The 21,579-nt window shown below is 45.7% G+C and overlaps 1 protein-coding gene across 2 annotated transcripts; it reads left to right on the forward strand.

Moving 5' to 3' along the window:
• Positions 1-9,217: 9,217 nt before the first annotated feature.
• On the forward strand, positions 9,218-16,290 carry LOC145528728 (uncharacterized). Of its 2 annotated transcripts, none has more exons than XM_081547596.1 (2): positions 9,218-14,557; positions 15,979-16,290. In XM_081547596.1, the coding sequence occupies exons 1-2, from the start codon at positions 13,934-13,936 to the stop codon at positions 16,144-16,146; spliced, it is 792 nt and encodes a 263-aa protein (XP_081403722.1). In that variant the 5' UTR covers positions 9,218-13,933; the 3' UTR covers positions 16,147-16,290. The 2 variants fall into 2 exon arrangements, with proteins under 2 accessions (XP_081403722.1, XP_081403723.1); XM_081547597.1 differs by having other exon boundaries at positions 9,218-14,544.
• Positions 16,291-21,579: the final 5,289 nt, after the last annotated feature.

Raw genomic sequence — 21,579 nt, forward strand, 5'->3', positions numbered from 1 at the left:
GAGAAGACCCTTAGGGTGATCTTGGAACTTTGGTTCTGAAAACGACGATACAGAAAGACCTTGAAAACTAATTACTGTAGTGCTTGTTTATTTTAGCAAGAAATGTCCTTGAGCCATGATATATTTTGGTGTTGATCTGTTTTGGCAATTAGCCTTCCTTAATTCAATATACAAAACTTATATTTGCAGTGTCCATGTGTGATGTACAACTCCTGCGGGCAACGTTTACACCCATAGTGTATGTCAGTGCCATTTCCTGAAGCACAATTAAGAGGCTACAGTATGTATACATATGGATATGTATAAATGTCCTCCCCAGATATTGTGCAACACTGTAGCTCTGCCAGACCAACTCCAGCTTCTCTCTGGGGTTTTACTTTGTAGGCACATTAATTTGTAAAGACACTTCCCTTTTGTGTTTGAGGTAATAAATTAAGGTGGAATGGATCATCCAGTAAGAATCTTAAGGGGAAAATGTGTATTTAGGAACCAAAGCAGGTCTTTTTCTTAGGGTTGTTCAACTGTAGCTAACTACAGACTCTTCTTATAACCTGTTACCCTCTGGCATACATTAGGCCAGAAGTGTGTGTTAGGAGCCTTCTTCCCCCTCTGCTCACCAAGCTTACTGTTATGAGTTATAAAAACTTTTCTGGGCTTCATTTTCCTTATCTGTAAGATGAGAGCTGGATTATATGACCCCAAAGATCCCTTCACTGAAATTCAACTATCTATAACTACAATGTCCATAGCTATTGGTAGAAATAATTGTTAATGTGAGTATTCTTTCAGATTCCAAATTGATACTATACAGGTGCTTAAAAGTAACTTGAAGTTATAAAAAAGATGTTTAACTTGTGGCAGTTCACAATCCAAGAGGTACAACAGAGGTTCTACTCTTATCCCAAACAAAAACTATTAAATTGGAAAGATTTTTAACTCAGGATATTTTTTAGAGTAATTATAGAGCACTTTGTCACCTCTCTGATTCCTTTACTCTGTAGGTGAAGTATCAAAGCAGTGTAGAATTTGACATTTATTGAAATAATATATACCATATTACCAAAAAAAAACCAACAACCCTAAATAGCAGATTGTGCAGTTGTTTGCTGAATTTAGCAGTTAAAAATTTAAGTTTTTCTTCTCCTAGTTGTATACTTACGTTCTAATGTTTCAACATAATAACAGTGCTTTAACAAGTTCAGGATCATGGCAAAATCACCCAAGTCACAGTTAACTTTTGCCAAAGTTAACTAAGTCATACGTGACTTAGTGCTAAATCACATTTTTCTTATAACTGACAAAAATGAATCTTTACCTATTTGTCTGCTGGTAGGGATTTTAATCTCATGGATCTCAGCTTTGGTTAAAACTAAAAATATACATTATCCAGACTCGATGCAGGCACAGAATTGGCTTTAATTCACATTCTTTTGCTTTGAGAGAAATGCAGAAATATGGCCTTCACTCAGGGGTGATGCTGTTTTAGAAATGCTAAAATGTATTTATGCATAAAAAGTTCACAGCAACATTATTTATAAGAAAGTAAGGAAAATAGTATAAGCGACCACCTAAGGAAACCCTACTCCACACAAGGATCTTTATGCAGCCATTGCAAATGTTTTTAAAGAGTTTTAAATGACTTGAGGAAGCATTTCTAATAAATTGTTATGAAAAAAGTCAGTGACTGAGGAAAACAGTTTAAACTTCATATGCTTAAAAAACTTCATGGAAATACGTCAACTGTAAGTCAGTTACCTTTAAATAAAGGAATTATTGGTTATTTTATCTATATTTTCCTAAAATAAAGAAAAAATACTTTTTCTTTAAACATGATTTCAAATTTTTCTTTACTTGTACTACTTTTATAATCAGAAAAAGAAACCTATTACTTGGCATAGATATGTGTTTATGTCCCAGTGACATGTTTTCAGTATCATCACATAAGTATAAATATTGTTGCCCAGAAGAAAAGTTTGATATTACTTAAATCCAAATAATGGAGTTTCCAAAACAAACACTGATACATATCCTATAACTTGTAAAATTATAGTGGTTTAGTATAATTTAGTAGTTATTTCAACATAGCAGGCTCTTAGTATGTTTGCTGATGATATGGTTAGAGAAGGGACACCTCAATTAATTTACCAAGTTCCTTGAATCTGTCAGTTAGCAACTCTCCCACCAAGAGATTAATGATATAGTCTGGTGTCAAAAAGCTGTCCATAAAATCTCCCTTAGTTTGTGTGGTGCACTTTTGCAAAGTATTATTTTGTACTTCAAAAAGAACAGCCTTTTAAGTGCTAATTTTTTACAGACACAAAGGGAGAAAAATTGGTTCTTACTTTGTTTATATTGGCTAGCTATGAGTTTCAAGTAAGATTCTGTGATCTGACACCACCAGTAAAAAAGGTTTCTTGTGGAAATAATTGGCAACAATATGTACCTTGTAGGGTTGTTATGGTTTAGAAATCATGTATGTAAATGCCCAGTATAGTACATGGCACACAGGCATTCAGTAAACAGTGGCTATTATAATAATACAATATGTAATATTACTATGATTTCTTATGTTACATTACTATATATAGGGTGAATTAAAAAAACATGAAGTGCAGTCTATTTAAAAACATTCTAGACTTTCAGATAAACATGGGGGAGTGAAGGCAGATCACAAAATCCTCCTCCCCAAATATTTGACAAAACAGTTTGTGCAAAAGAAAGAATAAAAATTCCTTTAAAAGCATTACCAGAAGCAGCAAGGAAAAGAAAATGTCTGCTACCTAAGCCAATGAAGGCCAAAGTCATATTATCATTTCAAAATAAATAAATTTGGAATAGCAAGAAATGAAATAAGCATGGTTGGAAATCAGAATCACCAAAAACAGACTGGCAGCTGCAGCACATCCCCTAGTCAGTTCATTAAGATGATGATGCCTCATCTCCTCTCTCCTACATCTCCCACATTTTCCTGCTCCTCACTTCAAACTCTGATTTTATTGATAAATAGAAGCTCTCACAAGAGAAACTCATCTTTCCCACACTATTTCTATCAACTTGCCTTCATCTGTACTCATATAAACTCTCCCCTTTTGTAAAGGGTTCGGTAGCCCTGCTGTTAACTCAGGCGAGCCCCTCCACTAGTGTCCTGAAGCCCACCCGTTCTTACATAGTCAAGGATTGTGTCCTGTGATTATCCCCTCCATTTCCTGCATCTTCAGTTTCTCTCTCTTTATTGGATTATTCCAATCAGTACTTCCCTGATGGCTCCACGGTTAAGAATCCACCAGCAATGCAGGAGACACGGGTTCAATCCTTGTCAGGAAGATGCCCTGGAGAAGGAAATGACAATGCTCCTCCATGGACAGAGGAGCCTGGCGGGTCCAAGAGTCACAAGAGTCAGACACAATTTAGCGACTAAACCACCACCATTTCCAAACATGGTATACTACTTCCCCTTCTAAAAATACTATCACCCTAGATCTCATATCCCCCTCTGCTTTCATGGTGAGTAGGAGCACATTTTTTCTGTTCTGCTTTATAGTAGACTTTTAAAAGGTTGTCTGTACTTGGAATTTCCACTTCCTCACCATCTATCATCTCTTCAATCCATTCCAATTAGATTATTGTGTCCACAGCTCCACCTAAACTGCTCTTGTTGAGATCACCAATTACCTTCTTGCCAGATCATTTTCTTCCCAAATGTTTGGGACTTCCAGGCATGCATATTCCTCACCCCCTTTTTCTTCTCTATCAATATTCATTCCCTGCCCCTCCCTTAGTCATCTTATTCAGTTTTTCTGGTTTTAAAATATTGTCTGTCTGTGTTTTTAGGACTCCTGAAATTTGTATTCTATCCTTAATACCTTTGTTGAGCTCCAAACTCATATCCAACTCTCTTCCCAGGAACTCCACTCACATATCTAATAAGGACCTCAAAATTCATTCATTCAAAACAAACATGTTAGAGGTAGAGAATGGGCTTGTGGACATGGGTGGGGAAGGAGAGGGTGGGATGAATTGAGAGAGTAGCCTTGACATATATATACTACCATGTGTAAAATAGGTAGTTTGTGGGAAATATCAGCTTGTGCTCTGTGATGACAGGGGTGCGTGGGGGTGGAGGGTATGGAGGTGGGGGTGGGAGGGAGGCTCAGGAGGGAGGGGATATATGTATCCTTACAGCTGATTCATGTTGTTATACAGCAGAAACCAACATAACATTGTAAAGCAATTACCCTCCAATCAAAAACTGAAGAAATTAAAAAACAAAAGCAAAGGAATACAAAGATTAACGAATGAGACATCTGAGTAGTCTAGTCTGGCTAAAGGAAATAGACTTGGGAAAAATGATAAATGTTGCATTTGTTTGTATTTAAATGGTAAATTGGCAGTAACATACCCAAACATACTGATTTTCTTCTCCCTCTCAATTTACTTCTCCCTGAGTTTTCCCCATGTCAATAAATGGCATTATTTTCATCCAGTTGCTCAAGACAGAAACCTAGAGGTCATCCTGAATTCCTCTTTGTTCCAGTTATTAGACTGTTGACTGTTAGCAATAAACCCTTCCCTACTCTGCTTTATGCTGCTGTGGCTGGGACTCTGCAAGCTACATTTTCACTTTTTTCAGCTGAATTCTTGCTATAGTCTGTAAGAAGAATTAGCTAAAAGACTAAAAGTAAGAAGACAGAAAAAGAACTTGCTCCTCCTTGTTGACTTTCCATACCTGCCAGCACTGCCCGTTGTAGACCTTCACCCTGACAGCAGTAGGTAGCTCCAAATTTCAACTATCTTCCACTCTCCTGGAAGCAGCCTCAGTGTACCCTCTCAGAGCTACAAGCAAGTGGGCAGCACCTCCTACCCAGGTCAGGGTTCCAGCTCTGTGAGTCCCCGCTCCTGGCTCCTGCGCATTCGTGCTCGAGCTAAGTCGCTTTAGTCGTGGCTGACTCTGTGCGACCCCATGGACTGTTCCCCCTCCAGGCTCCTCTGTCCATGGGGATTCTCCAGGCAAGAATACTGGATTGAGTCGCCATGTCCTTCTCCAGGGGCTCTTCCTGACCTAGGGATTGAACCCGCATCTCTAACGTCTCTTGTGTTGATAGGTGGGTTCTTTACCCTAGCTCCAACTGGGAAGCTGGGTTCTAGTAAATTCAGGTCTTCCTTGGTTAATCCAGGACTAGATGACTTCCTGAAGTTATTACTCTCTTATCTTAGTGCTCCCCTTTTCCTTTTTCCGTTAGACCACCAAACAGGAAAAGGAGTACGTCAAAGCTGTATTTTGTCACCCTGCTTATTTAACTTATATGCAGAGGACATCATGAGAAACGCTGGGCTGGAGGAAGCACAAGCTGGACTCAAGATTGCTGGGAGAAATATCAATAACCTCAGATATGCAGATGACACCACCCTTATGGCAGAAAGTGAAGAAGAAACTAAAGAGCCTCTTGATGAAAGTGAAAGAGGAGAGTGAAAAAGTTGGCTTAAAGCTCAACATTCAGAAAACTAAGATCATGTCATCCGGTCCCATCACTTCATGGCAATAGATGGGGAAACAGCGGAAACAGTGACAGACTATCTTTTTGGGCTCCAAAATCACTGCAGATGGTGATTGCAGCCATGAAATTAAAAGATGCTTACTCCTTGGAAGGAAAGTTATGACCAACCTAGACAGCATATTGAAAAGCAGAGACATTACTTTGTCAACAAAGGTCCGTCTAGTCAAGGCTATGGTTTTTCCAGTGGTCATGTATGGATGTGAGAGTTGGACTATAAAGAAAGCTAAGCGCAGAAGAATTGATGCTTTTGAACTGTGGTGTTGGAGAAGACTCTTGACAGTCCCTCGGACTGCAAGGAGATCCAACCAGTCCATTCTAAAGGAATTCAGTCCTGAATATTCACTGGAAGGACTGATGCTGAAGCTAAAGCTCCAATTCTTTGGCCACCTGATGTGAAGAACTGACTCATTGGAAAAGACCCTGATGCTGGGAAAGATTGAAGGCAAGAAGAGAAGGGGACGACAGAGGATGAGATGGTTGGATGGCATCACTGACTCAATGGACATGGGTTTGGGTGGACTCTGGGAGTTGGTGATGGACAGGTCTGGCGTGCTGCGGTTCATGGGGTCGCAAAGAGTCGGACACGACTGAGCGACTGAACTGAACACTTGATTAATTTTTTATGCTCAATTTACTGTTGTTGAAATACTTAGCAAAAGCCAGTGTGCCTCCTCTAAAGCAGTGGTCCCCAACCTTTTTGGCATCAGGGACCAGTTTTGTGGAAGACGATTTTTCCACATACCGGGGGTGGGGGGCGGTTTGGGGATGATTCAAGCTCATTACATTTACTGTGCACTTTATTTCTATTATTATTACATCAACTCCACGTCAGATCACCAGGCATTAGATCCCAGAGGTTGGGGACCCCTGCTCTAAAGCACATATGGTTCCCCTGCTCCTTGTCACAGAAGAAAATTCAGCCTCCTCTCTCAGGCCTCCAGCCTCTTTTGTGACCTGGCCTGTCTGATTCTCTGATCTCATCTCTCACCAGTTTCTGATTTCTCATCTGGCTCTTATCATTCTGTCTTGAACACACTGCGTTTCCACCATGGGGTCTTTGCACTTGCTCTTCTCTGCCTCTGCATTGCCCAGGTCTTTGCCTAGCTCACTGCCTGGCTTCATTCACGTTTATTCTCAAGTGTCATCTCAGAGAGACGTGCTCTCACTGCATTATCTAAAATGCATGATTCCTGCCCACAACCCTTCCTTTCCTTACCTGGGTTTCTTTATGATCATTATCTGACTTTGTTATATTTACTTCTTGCTTCCCTATTCTCAAGTAAAAGCGCCACTGCTTCATACTAAGGAAGGATGGGATCTCATTTACCACTCGTGCTGGCACTCAATACATTCCAGTTGACAAATGGATTTAATAGTGAATTGCAGTGAAAATGCAGAAGAAAAGTGGACCAAAGTAATTGCAAAGAAGATAGTGTGCAACTGAGACAAAGACAACACAATATGGCTGGATTCCACTCCTTGAGTACATAATGCAGCAAATGAATCAGAAAAACCACTTAAAGATTAACAGAAGAGAATTTTCACAAAATTATGAAAGAACTGAATATGCAGAATAAAATATTCAAAGAAAAAGGGACATAAATATTCACTATCAAGATATATACTGGTTAAGCTATTAACAGTGAAGAATGAAGGAAGAACTTCAGACCTCTAGGCTGAAAACTAAGTAACATATAAGAGGGAGGAAATCATGCTGGCCTTAGACTTCCTCTAAGCAACATTCAAAGCAAGAATGTTTGCAGTTTTAACGCAGAGCCAGCAAGACCCCAAACTATGATATCTAAATAAGTGTCATTCAGAAATTGACTGAGAAAGGCAAACATAGCATCCATGAATCCCCGGTAGGAAAAAATGAACAAAACTACTTAATGAAGAGCAGATAAGTGATGAATCAAAATTAGTAAGTAGGAATTAAGAATTGAGATGTGTTGTGACACTGGATTTTAAAATAGAGGTCATGACCAAATGACCAAAGGAAGTTAAGGTTACAAAACAGAAACATTAAAACCTTCACTTAAAATAATGACCAAAAAAATACATTTTTTTTACAGCAGTCAACTTGTGTTTCTAAATTGGAAACATACAGATAAAAAAATCTCCAAACTCTTAATTTTATAAACTGGATATTTTAGGAAATAAGATCTCTTGTTGCAAAGAAACATATTTTCTGGAAGTTCAGCAATTCCTTCATCTTATTGTAGTACTATCAAATAATTTTAAATTTAATATTTAAAAAATTTAAAAATAGTGTACACATTCTCATCTTAAATAAGATTATTTTATTTGTATAAGTGCATAGAAATATGCCTGCCATGATGATCACTTAAAACTGATGGTAAGATTTGGGATCTGAAGAGATTTAAGAATCTTCCTGTAACTTTCTTTATTGTTTGATTTATAAATGAACATGAATTGTTTTTATGAAACCTATAGAAACGCTATCCTTAAAATACTATTATATACAACACTGCAAATACACTTAATACTACTGAACTGTACATTTTTAAATTGTTAAGATGGTAAATTTTACATTATGTTTTTTTAATTGTATCTTTTTTTTCACAATTGAAAATAAAAAATATTGTTATAAAAGTTATGATATAAAATTGGTCCAGCCATTATGACTTTCCAGATGGATTTTGACAATCCAAAGTTCTCCCCAAATCAGCTTTTCCACCAAACATTACTCCTCAAGTTATACCCTTCACATAATACTCTGTATTTGCTTGTATCTTATCTGATTTAGTTTTAGAAACAGAGATCATTCACTGGCAGATGTTGTTATAAATATGCAAAATAAAAAGATGCATGTAAAAAGTAACTGTTGTATAACTCTATTATTATCTTAGTGTTATAAGAATGTAAAATGTGTCATTTGATTTATGTATTTGGGAAGAAATCTTTTAATGATTTTTTCTGATGATTAAAATATATGCTTATTTTAGAAAATGAAAAAAAAAAGGTAAAAATTACCATAATTACATAATATACTTTGGTATATTTTCCCCCCAACCCTGGAGGAGAAACAGTTTTATAACCTAAAAGATTTATCTGTACATTAAATTAAACATTAGCATTTCTCTGTGGTATTCAGTATTTTTAGTGGTTACAAAAATTCCATTAGATTGATGTACCTTGGTTTATTTTATTACTCCTTTACTACTGAATATTCAGATGGTCTCCTATCTATAGATGCTGTCATAAACATATATAAATCTTTGATTTCATATTTGATTTTTTTTTTCAGGATTGGTTCCTGTAAGTGAAACTACTGTATCAAAGATTTGGACATTTTTGACTCCAGAAAGGTAATATAGTAATAGATGGGTGTGTAAATTACATTCCCAGTAACACTTAGTTATTAGCACTTATTTTCAGTCTCTGCCAATCTGATGGAAAGACTCTTTCTGTAATTTAGATAAAATTGCATTTTGCTCATACACTTATATTAATAACTTTATCATTTTAGGGACTTACAGTTCTTTACAGAGCCTTGCCAAGATATTGAAGAAATGTATTTTGTTATTGGCTTTGGCAGCATTTGAGATAAATTATATTTTGAACACATAGAAAGGTGAGGAAAAAGTAACATAAAAAGGGATCCAAATTATTTTACTTAATAAAAAGTAAGATTGTATTTCTTTTTTTTTTAGAAACAGAAAAGTTTTATTATGATCGTTTAAGAAGCTTAATAGATATATAAATTGATTTTCCATTATAGAAATGGAGAATACTGCTGCTTTTTACATTTTCATTAAATATTTATGCAATTAATTATTTCTTGGGCACAAAGGAAGTTCAACACAGTGCAAGAAAGGAAAAATTGTACAGGCCATATTCTGACCACAAAACAATGCTCTGTGATGACCTAAATGGCTGGGATTGGAGGTAGGGGTGGGATGGAGGGAGGTTCCAGAGGGAAGAGACACATGTCGTCTTCAATTCTTAATGTAGTAGTAGAGCATTGTTACTATCGACCAGCAACATCGTATTTTATTTATGGAAATCATATTGAATTTATTGCTTAAGGTGCCAGTTTTACTACAGAACTTTTCAGAATGCTTCGCAATACTTAAGTCTATAAGGTTAAGAAAAACATTCACTGGGTAACTACTTTGAAATAATTTCCACAACCCTGCCTTCATTCAAGGGGCCTAGAAACAGACTGGCTCACTTCCAACTTCCTTACTTGTTATCTTTGCTATGAAGTCATTCTATAGATAGGTTAATAAGCATTCTGGCATACAACAAAATTGCATCTGTAAAACTATATGGCATAGTTTGGCTGGGGTTGTTCCTCCTTCGGAACTGCATTACGTAATTTTAAAGTGTTTACTTAAGCTCCTTTGGGCTGCCTCCATGGTAGCTATGAAGTCACTGAGAATTAGGAAGAGTTTGGGGCCTGATAACAAAGTCTATTAGTTTAATGTGAACACTGTCAATTTTTTTTTTATCACTGCCATATAAGGAAGTTTAAAAACAAAGATATTGATTCATTTTATTTCTTAAAAGAGCTTGCTACTTCAAAAATTATGAAATATACACACAAAGCAATCATAAATGTACATTTGCTCATTACCTAAATGTGCTTATTTTAAAACCTGTACATCATGAATTCAGTGAGATTTTGACCCAAGAGAATTGTAAATAATTAAGCAAAATTACCAAAATGTATAGAGCACAGCCTTTAGGAGAGTATGAATTATTAAAACAGCCTAAGCACTATTCTTCTCTAAGTCATAAAGGAAGTTTTCTATGAGAACATCAAAGGTATATAAATTGTAATAATATCAGCTTTGGGAGAATTTAAAAAGATACCATGTTATAAGAAAAGACTATTTTATCTTGATCGAACAAGAGAAAGGTATTTTCAGTTCCTTAGAAAACTCTTAAGCTCCTTTACCAACCGAATAACAGTATGTCATGCAGTTCAGGCAGTAGGCATTGTAAAAGTGAAAGAAGAGCCACTCAAATTTTATATGGTAATAATCAAGTTTTGTATCACTTCAAGGAAACATGCAGATTCTTATACCTAAAATCTCAACCATCACTAGAATTATACTGAGTTTTATGAATCAACAAGGCCAAGTAAAAAAGATCCTGATCTCTAAAAAACATATAACCCTTTTTAAGAACTGTCATTCTGTCTTAATTATATAACATGAATTTATTATAAAATTACTTAATGGAATAATCTCCATAGCATTTTGCTTTTAAACTTTGAGAAGTCACTGATGGTCTTGCCAATTAAGGAGGCAGTGGAAAAACTTTTAGGACCTGGTAATCTCTTTGAAAAGTGCAGCCACTGGGAGTGTCCTACCTAGCTTTGGAGAGACAGGAGTCTATATATGGAGGCCTGACCTGGAGGGGAGGGAATGGTCATGAAGGAGAAAAAGGGGGGAAGATTATGAGATTGCCCACTCAGACTGGCTCTCAATTAGCTTTGCTGAAATGATGAAATACTTGGGTTTTTATATTCCATTCTAATATCAAAAAAGGATATTTGATTTGTTATGTTTAAACAGTTTTTATATACAGTGTATTGTTTAAATCTTATCTGAAGTTAAAATGTGTGGTGATTTTAACATGGCAAATTCTTTGATGCTCTTCCCAGTGAAAGGCAGAGTCTGATTCTCCTTCTAGAATCTGTATGGCTTAAGTGATATGCCCCAGATGAACAGAATGTGATGGATAGGACTTCTAGGATTAGGTTCTGCAGCTTCACTTGGCTCTCAGACTTGGGAGCCTTGGAACTCAGAGCCATGCTGTGAGGAAGCCCAGACCACAAGGAGTGGCCGTGTGCAGGTGTTCTGGCTGAAAGCCCTAGCTAAGATCCTAGCCATCTGTGAGCAGGGATTGCTAGAGGTGGAAGTGAACACGCCTTCAGATGATGCAAGCCTTTAGCCTATGAGCTGCCCCAGCTGACTCCCAGTGGACTAGAAAGAAGCTGTCCAGCAGAGCCCTACCCATACTGCATATTCATGAGCAAGTGTTTTTAAACCATTACGTTCTGGGGGTGGTTTGTTTTGTATCTGAGTCCCTGCTTCCATTAAATCTCTAGCTCAGGTTAGCTGTGACAACTGGGAAACCTTTCCCCTCACTTTTTGTTGTTTCCCTAGCCAGACTGAGATCTTAAGCACTTCTGGGTACTAATTGTGTATGATTCAGTGTGGTTTTGAACGGCCATGAGAAACAAATACCACCCTTATGGGAATTCATTCTAGCCAACATCCCTTTCCTTGAAGGCTTAGTGGTTGAGCAGGGCAAAAACAAAGCTTGATTCCATCTCTCTCTTTTCTTCTTCTCTAGCTATCCAGTTTTTAAAAAAAGAGAGGAAAGCAAGATTTAATCCTCTCCTGCTGTCATATGCCTTCTGAATTAAAATCTTTGGGAAGGTGCTTTCTTTTTCACTGGAAGGGTATACAGCCTTTTCAGTGGATTTTCAGCCACAGCTTTTCATTCCTTTTCAAGGAAGCAAAACAGAGTTCCTCCTCCTGAACCAGAGGCCCATTTCTCCTCCCAGTCCACTGCCCAGACCAGAATGGGGATCCCTTAATCTGGCCCGTCAGTCACTTTCCCATTCCACCAACTCTTTCAAATTAGCTTTCTTGAACCCCTCTCCTATCCCCACTGTCACTAGGTATACAGCAGTGGTCCTAGTTGATTCTTAGATCACAGGCTATTTTATTTTCCATCTTCCTGTCTCCAGAACCCCAACTGGTGTAATCTTTTCAAGGACCTGTATTCTTTTCATACCTGACCATGCATTTCCATTAAAAAAAAACGAAATCCTTTTATGGTTTTCCCTTTTCTGTAGGTTTAAATCCTGAGGCCCAATAATCATTTACACACAGGGTAAACACTTGAGATTGTATGCTGAATTGTAGTAGAGGTCTGTAGGTGCTTTTTACTCTGGAGAGAGACCAGATTTCTTCCCCTAGGTTCTCAAAAGGGTGTGCGTGCCCCCAAAAGCTAAAAACTTGTAGGTCTCAGGGTACATTCCAAACTCCCCACTGGGACTACAAAGTCCTGTGTGACCTGGCCTTTCGTCCAGCCTCCCTTCTCTCCCTTTTCACAGCCCACCCATTCTTACTTGACTGTAGTTGTTCACTACAGGCCTTTGTACCTGCTACTTTGCTTGTTCAGCTCGGGAAAACTCTTTCCTTAGCTGGTGTAACTTCTGCTCATCCAAGAAACCGTCTTCTTTCTTTTAAGAAGCACTTCAGGTCAGCTACCTACAGAAAACTGTTCAGGCTAAGCAAGCTGGGTGTGAATTCCTGCCTTCCTGAAGCCAGGCTAGCAACTGCTCTTTCTCTTAAGCGTCTACCTCTTGGATTTCCAAACTGGGGTGGAGGTGGGAAGAAAATAAAACCGTGAAGTAAAACCTGTAAAACAAGCAGTGACTAATAAATTGTTTGTGCAGCATTTACACTGAAGAATCATCCCAGGCTGTAGTACACACTTTTGTGCTGCTTTCTTAGGATGGAGAGATTGGGTAGCAAAGATGTAATTTATATTTGCCCCAGAGTTTTGATGATAAATACAACAGACACCTTCCTGTTAAGAGAATTTCCTACAGGAATTTTCAACATCATCCCATTCTCCTTTATCTTATGCCCAGCCACCAAATGGTGTTATGTATTTAACAAATACTGAAATTAATAAACAACATAGTTCTGATATTCTGCCATCTACTAGGATTGCTGGGTCATTTATCTGAATTGTTTCTCCTTGGTTCACACAACATCACCGCCCCCAAAAGGTCTAAAACATCGTGATGTGTCCTTAAAATTCTCCATCTACCCAGGAAGACGCTCCTACTTTTTGAGATACACTGTGTACTTGTGAGATATGCTTTCTCTCACAGCACAGGCTTTTAAGTGAACCCTTTTACTCGTTCAGAAAAAGTTAAGCCTTAATTGCTGCCTCTTTTCCCTCCTCGGGCGGACGGATCTGAGCGAAGTGTATTTCTCTGCTACTAATGCACCAACTTATAAATAGCGCTTACCGCGCTGAGTCACCAAAACCCGGAGTTTCCCCAAATAGCTTTATAACGACTGCTGGAATCGAGTCCTCCGGAACGGTGACAAACGCCTGTCACACACCCGCGAGGCTGGGACGCTAGGCTTGCACCGCCGAGCGGGGTCCCTAGCCACCCGGCTCCGGGAGAACGCAGGCACGGCAGCCTATGTCCCAGCCTGGAGTTTAGAGTCGGACCTCAGGAGCGCGCCCGGCGTTCTCGGGACACGGCCAAGACTTGGCCTTGACCGTCCGGGGCCGTCCCCGCCCCCTCCAGAGCTGGGAGCCGCAGGGGGCCGGCACCAGCCTCCGCGCGGTGCCGCCCGCTCGCTCACACAATGGGGCGCGTCAGGGGAGGGCGGCCTCGGCCACCGCTCTGGGCCCGGGCCCGGGGCTCCGGGCAGCTGGGGACGCAGCCAGGAGCTGGGGCGGCATCGAAAACCCCCTCCACCCGTCTCCCCTCCACCCACTCCCACACTTCGAAATGGCTGCAGCCGCCGTTTCGGGGGCTGGGGGGAGGGAACGGAAGTGCCACCCCCTGCAGTCAGGGGGTGGTGACGTCACCCCTGCTGTCAGCCTGTAGCGGGGGCGTCTGCCCATCACGTGACCCCCCCCCCCGCTCCCAGCCGAATCGCGCGCACCCGCGCGCGCTCCCTCCCCCACCCGCTTCTCCCCAGCTCTCGCCCTCCCCGCTCCAGCGCGGCTGTCAACAGCGCCAGCTCCGCCCCCTCCCCCGCGCCCAGTGTAACCGCCACGGCGGCGCGGCGGGCGCTCGCGCTCGGGTTCGGGCGCCCCGGAGGAGAGCGTTCGTTGCCTTCTGTCCTCACCTCGCTCCCCCACCAATTGCCGGCGCGCCGGGTCGCGTGGGCACCGGAGCCAGGGGTGTGCGGTGGCGTGCGGCGACAGCGCTTCTCTTCTCAGCCCTCCCACGGCAGCTGCGCGGGACGAGGTGGGGACGCAAGGTCCGAGCTCCGAGGGGGCGAGCTGGGCTCAGCAGCCCCTTGGTCCTGGCGCCTCGCCCCTGGGGGGTCGGTTCCCCAGGCGGGAGCTGCAGCAGGGAGCCCGCCGTCGACCACTCGCTCGCCCGCCCGCGCCGCCGCGGCGCTCCCGCCTCCACTCTCCTCGCCGCCTGGGCGGCGCAAGCTAGTCCTGGCTTCGTCTCCGGCCACGGCGCAGCCACCGGCTGTACGACGAGGGGGGCCTGGCGCGGACCGTCTCCGGAGCCCCTCGGCCACCCCGCCGTGCACTGCTGGGCTTCCAGATTGGGTGGCTGTCACTGCTGCGCCTCGCTCTATTTTTTTCCCCCTTTATTCCCTTCTAAAAGTAGAGGCTTGGGGGAGGGAAGAGAAAACCCAGTGTAGAAAGGGGCGGTGCAGACTGACCTGTCAACGGCGGAGGAGGAAGACCCCCCGATCCGGGCGAGTTCTCGAGCCCGCGCAGGGACCGGAGCCCTGGGTTCGCGCGGAGAGGCGCGGCGGCGGCGGCGGCGGCAATGCCTCAGCCAGGTGTCCCCCCTCGGCGGGGCCCGCGCGGCCGCGCCCGCCCCCTCCCCCGGGCGCCGCGCTCCCCGCCCCATCGCCAGGGACCAGGGAACCCCCCAGCTCGATTTTTTTGTGCAGTTTCAGCAAAGCTCCGAGGAAGTTGGTCCTTTTGTTCCACTATTTATAGATTGCGTCAACATTGCGAAAAGGAGAAGGCGGAGCGGTGGCCCCTCCCCCCTCCCCTCCTCCAGCCGACTCCTGGGAGAGAAAAGCCCCAGCACACGACCTAAGTACACAGCGCGCCAGCCGCCCGCCCGCCCGCCCCCGGCCTCCTGCTCGCCGCCTCCCCCTCCTCCCTGCCCGGGCCAGAGCGCTGCCAACCCCGTCACGTGCCCGCCCGGGAAAACCAGCTCCCCGGGGCTCTGCGCCGCCCGTCAGGCTCCGTGGCGGCGGCCGCCTCGCTCAGCTGTGCGCCCGGCTCGTGGGCTCCAGCCAGTGGCCCAGGCGTCGCGCACAGCGTGGGCACCCGCATCCTAGTCACCCGGGGGGGACCCGAGGTCCGCGACCCTCGAGAGTGCTCGCCAGCCATCCGCGCTTCCGCCCTCCTCAAACCACCCCCCCCCCCCGCCCGATCTCGGGAGCGCCACCGCCCTGGTCGCCGAGTGTGCGCGCGTTCGGGCCTCGCTGCGAGCCGGGGGCCTTACTGGGCCCTCGCGCGGCCGCTTCCCCAGACGAGGGGATGCCAGTCCCCCTTCCCGTTTTTCCCCCGGCACGATCGGCTGTGGGCGGGGGACTGAGGGACGCCGGGGTGGGTGGCGGCCGCCCGAAGGCTGGCGGGTGGAGCGCGAGAAGTACGGTGCGGCCGTTCCGAGACGCGCAGAGACGCCCTGCCTCCTCCGCAGGTGCAGCGGGACGTCGCGCGAGCTCACTGCCTCCCAGACATCTGCGGACCGAGGAGTTTTGCAGACCTGAGCCGCCGTGGGGGTACTGGAGTTTCTGAGGAGTTACTGGAAGTTAGATCTGTGACAAAAAACATTCGAACTTACTTCTCAAACCTGATGACGAAGTGATAGGCCCCGCCATACGCCCCGAAATGAAACTGAGCTCCCTTGCTGGCCTAAAGCTTCTGTTCCTGAGCTCGATGTAAACGAGGGCGGTCAATACGAGAGGAAGGCCTTATTTAAAATAATAATAATAAAAAAAACCAAGTGCAAGTAGCTGGTTTGAGTGTTAATTTACCTTCGCAGCTTCCGGTCATTTCCCTTAGTGATTTATTTAGATCGCAGTTTAACTTTCCAGAGTCGGAATAAAAATAATTTAGCCCTTCAGATCACGGGTGGAGAAAAGTTCGAACTTAGCTGGGACGAGTGCAGGAAACGCGTCGGACCTTTCCGGGCAGCTGGACAGTGTGGTAAACAGTCTGCAAGAGTTATTTGCTAAGGAGTTTGGAGAGACTGTTCCCTTGCACTCACCCTCGTTCGGGCTCAAGTGCAGGCCGCCGGGGGAGGAGGGCGGGACTCTGTCCCGGCCCTTGCCCGGGAGCGGCGCTTCCTGGCCCTGCGCTGCGCGCGTGCAAACCTAGGAGAGCTTTCGCACGGGCCACTCGGGGCAGCAACAAGTTTGCCTCTATTTGAGAAACCTTTCCAGGTTTGGCTTTTTTTTTTTTTTTTTTTTTTTTTAAGGGGGAGCCCTTAGGCCATGGGTTCATCAGTTTAGGATACGTGTGGTTTGCTCACCTAAAGAGAGAGGCGAGATAGTGAAGCGAGCCTGTGCAGTGGTTGCTGGGTTTTTCCAAAGCGCAGAGCTGAGTGGACGAGCAGCAAATGGGACTGGGCGTTGGTCCCCCCTCACACCTGATGGTACTCAGAGCTTGGGGTGGGAGCCGGATCCCGGCTCTCGAACCTTCTCTCTCGGTTTCCTTCCAACTTAGTGAAAGGCTCCGGCTGCCCCTCTTCCGGCCCTTCTACCCTGCTTATTCGTCTGTATCTGCCAGACACAGTCCTCCTAAGCAGTCGAATTCGTTTCCGCGCCAACTTTGTTGCTTCAGTATCTACAAATCACGTTTCTTTACACTAAGAAAACAAGCCAGGGCCTCCTGGCCCTTTTCGCCCATGCAAGGGACAGGGATACCCAGGCCTCAGCCTGAGCCTCCCCCTCTCCCCGCCCAGCCTGGGACCGAACCGCGGTGTCCCCATCACTTTTGTCAGGACACTCGTTTTTCACTCCCATTTTGTTCTTCCGCAGTCGTCCCAGCTGCGGAGAGAAGGGAGCGAAAGCAAAACGAAAGCACCCGGGGCGCATCAGTCGCGGCAGCTTCCCTGAGCACGGCCGTGGGAGGTCAAGGTCTGGGGTCGGGAGGCAAGGGTGGGCGCGGGGGCTGCGTGGAAACCGGGTGGCGGGTGGTCCCCGCAGGGCCCCCAGGAGCTGCCCGGAGCTCCATCGCTTCTCCTCCCCTGGGAAAGGCGTCCGCGTGTGAGAATATACCAGCCCCGAAGGGAAAGTTTGGCCTGGGTCTTGAGTTGAAATTCGAGACTGATTGGGAGGCCCAGGAGTGTGGCGCGGGGGCGAGCGTTGGCCCCCGGCGACTGATCTGGGGGAGAGGCCGGGGCGGGCGAGGGCGCGCGGAGGCCGCCGGGGACCGGAGGCCCACGGAATTGTCGCTCCACTCAGATTGGATAGGCAGCCTGCTTACCCGCAAAACCTAGAGTACTTCGCTGTATGAAGACTTCAGGAAACTTTGGTGCCAAGCTCCGCGCCCGCCCCGCTCCCTCTCGGTAGTCACCGTGGGGACAAAGGCGGCCTGAGTAGATTTGGACAAGGCGCGGCCTCTGTGGGCGGCCTTCGCGGCCTCAGACTTCTTCAGTTAAGAAAAGGATGAGCGTCTTTACAAAGTGAAGTTAACCACCCCCCACCCCACCCCCTCACGTGTGACAGCCAGAGTGTGATCTGCTAAAAGGCGTCCTGTTCCCCTACCGTCCCTTGCAATGAACCAACACTGGGAGACTGGCCTGCAAGATGCTCGCCCTGTCACTCGGGCACGCTTACGCAGCCAAAAGCGCGAAAAGCCCCACCTTGCCCTAATAAACAACTAACTTCATTCTTGCCTGGCACCTTTCTTGTCGCAATAGCTGTGGGTTTTGGCAAGTGTTAAAAATACCATTTGATCCTAAATGAGTCAAACGTGCAAACAGTTTTCTGTGCGAGTAGTTTGGGTCTGTGCTTTCTTTCACTGGCACCTAATACACGGCGCAGCCCACAGCCGTGACACCTCAACCCGTGCTGGGGCGCTTTCGCACCGCACCTTTTCACTCCTTAAATAAGTAGACTTGGAATTGTGTGCTTGTGTGCATTGTTTAGGTCCTGCATCGCTGGTTATTCATTTCACCAAAAGGACTCAAAAACGGCTATAATTTTAAAAGATGCAAAATTGAATTCTTATAAGCGAACCTCGAGAAGGCAGTCTTGATTTCCTGGTGATGTTATGCCGGTAACAGGGAGTAGTCAATCCCAGACTAATTCTGTTCGTTTATATTCCTTCCCTGTTCACCACAACTGCAAATACCAGAAAGTTCTGTGAAAAACATGGCCCACTCCACCCAAATTTCTTTATACAATAAAGAGAGGAAACCTGCAGGTGAAATAGACCCGTAGGCTATTACTTTGGGAAGGAGTCTTCTGTTTCTTTAAAAAAAAAAAAAAAAAAAGCAAACTCAGCAAAATCTATTTTTTGACTCAACAGAGATTAAAATGCCTGCTTTCACCATGCTCGCCTTTTGGTTTCATATGTGGCCACTGTTCTCACTTTCTTGAAAGTTTCTCCCCTTGTAACTTATTTCTGTGAAACAGAGATCCCATCAGGTTATCTTGCTAAACTGGGCGTCTATAGATGAAATTGATCTTTTCTTCTCCACCTCACTTAAAAAGTACACACACGGCTTTGAAAGCCCGTAGTTGTCCTTACTTCGCACCTCACCTTTTTTTTTTTTTAGATTAAACCTCCGCATTCGCAAATGATGCTTTGCCTGGGCTAGATTCAGACTACAGTATCTAAAACGTTACCCGCCCGGGCAGTCCCTTGAGGCATCGAAACTCCAACCTTGCGCAGGCCACTGGAACCCGCACCAGAAACCTCGATTTGGAGTCCAGTTTGGAAACAAATCTGTGCTTTTCGCGGTGAAATGGGAACTTGCCCAAGCGATGCATCTGGCTTTAGATTTTATGGGGAATATGATCTCGAAAAGGGAACGCCTGTTTCAGGCGCGGCAACGTGCCCCGCGCAGATCCCCCAGGGCTCCCTCCTGCTCAAGAGCTCGCGGGGCCTCGACCCGCAGGGCCTCAGCCAACCTCTGGGCGCCCGGGTTTGGGTGAGCCCCACACCCTGGCTTTCTCCCTTTCCGGCTTCGCCTGGGGTCGCTCTCCGCGGCTGATGAAGCTGTTAGACCCGAGGAGAAAGTTAAGAGACTGAAGATCAGATGTCCTTAAAGGGGCTGGGGAAAGGGAGAGGCTTTAGTGCCGAGAAACTCGGATACCCCGCGGTCTCCGCGAGGCGAAGAAAACTGTCCTGGGGGAGCACCAGTGTTCCCGAGATTTTGCCAAAGTTTGGAGAGCCCGGAGGTAGCGTGTCCCCCACCCCCGCCCGCCACCGGGTTGTTTCACAATCCCCTCCGGGCTGCCTTAGGCGAGGGCCCGCGCGGGTGGGGCGGGGGTGGGGTGAGGTGGGGAGGATGGGTCTCCTCCGTTTCCGCCCCCTCCGCAGCGGAAACGTCGAAGGGGTTAAAATGGCGCGGCGGAATGCGCGCGAGGAGAGGTGCCAGTGTTCGGCCCCGACGGGCGGGAGAAGTGGGGTGAGGGTGTGGGATCCCGGGAAAGGGCTGGGAAAGCGGGGACAAAGAGGAGGTGTGAGGCCAGCGTGTCTGCCATTGGGGGTGGGTTTCAAGGCAGTTGCCGGTCGTAATGGGGACCAGAGCGGCCGCAGGGAAGCCAAGCAATGGTTAGTGCCCGTCTTGGCCCGCCCTGGGGCCGGGTTATGTCAGGAAAGCGTCCTGGCACCGAGCTCCCGCTCGAGGAGACGATACTCCCTCTCGCGCGCACTCCGCGAGCGGGGCCGGGTAGGCGCGGAGGGGCGGGCGGTGCGCCGCGCGAGCCCAGGGCGCTGAGGTCGGCAAGTCGCCTTCGGAGCGGGCGGCGGCGCTTCTCCAGACTACGTGGAAAAAAAAAAATTGAACTGAAGAAGCACCCCTCCTCGGCAAGCGGCCCTTTAGCCCTGGAAACGAAGATAGAAAGGGACTCAGGGAACCGGAGACGCTCAGTATAGTACTTCCCAGAGTTTCCAGGTTTGTCCAGCGACTGGGAATCCTGAGAGCTCTCCAAGGCTGAGCCCATTTCCCCTTCCAGAACAGAAGTAGAGGAGCGTTCCTCCGGAGGAAGGCTGCAGTTCAGGCCCCGCGGGGAAGCCGAACAGCCCCCGCCGGCTGACTTCGGGCTCGCTTCTTCCCAGGGCAGCGGGGAGCGTCCTTTCTGAGCCGCCCCGGGCTCCAGGCGCGCGGCTCGGGGCGCGCTCTGCGCTGGGCCCCGCTGCGGGCTCGGACGTAACGGCAGGAAACGCCTTGTCCCGTTTTCAGTCTCCCAGTCAAAACATTTGGCTGAATCTCGAAATAACTTTTTTTGATAGTCCGGAAAAGAAGCACGACAAATAGACTCACCATCGAGTCTTGCGTCAGCGAACCATTTCCCCTGGACTACAGTGAGGTTGGTTTTTTCATTAGTTGCAGGAACTGAATTTTTGATGATTTACCTGCCTGCTCAGGCTCCTGGTTATATTCTCCTCCCCTTCTTTCCCACTTCATCTGGTTGTCAACTCGGCTCTCTCTCTCTTTTTTTTAAAGCTCCGGATACTCAACTTCATCGTATCCTTTGTAACACACGAAGCCTCTAGTCTAACTCAGCCTTTGTAAATGGTCAGTATAAGCCACAGTGTTTGCATAGTCCTTACAAAACGAGTCATGTTTTCGGTTCCTTTGATCCACAGAGACGGAAAAGTTTTGGTTTGCATGCTTCCCTCCCCACCCCCCACCCCCCATTGCTTTCAGTGACGGCGCTCTCTTCCTAGTTACAAGTTCCCTCTCCTGCCAAACATAATAAAGATTTCTTTATTTTTACACGGACCTAAAGAGTTAGGAGAAATTCGTCGAGTGCTGACTCACCTTTACTGCCCCCCCCAACAGGATTAGCACTAAACGATGTAATCAGTTAAACCAACAGACTTTAATATCATTAAACATGGATCTCTCCATTAACCTTGGCAATGTCACTTCGAAGAAGGAAGTAATAAAAACGAAATTCTTGCGAATAAAACAAAATTATGGAAGCTGTCCACTTGAGGTCTTGGATGCAGAAGAAAGGGTTTAGTCTTTTTAAAAAGAGCACCTATTGATCAACAATTATTACTATGAAATAAAATTTGTAAAGCCAGCCCTACCAGGGTGTCTGCGCATAGTAGGTAC

This window comes from Giraffa tippelskirchi, chromosome 12, assembly GCF_054371585.1.
Source record: "Giraffa tippelskirchi isolate mGirTip1 chromosome 12, T2T-mGirTip1v1.2.pri, whole genome shotgun sequence".
NCBI classification, from domain to species: domain Eukaryota; kingdom Metazoa; phylum Chordata; class Mammalia; order Artiodactyla; family Giraffidae; genus Giraffa; species Giraffa tippelskirchi.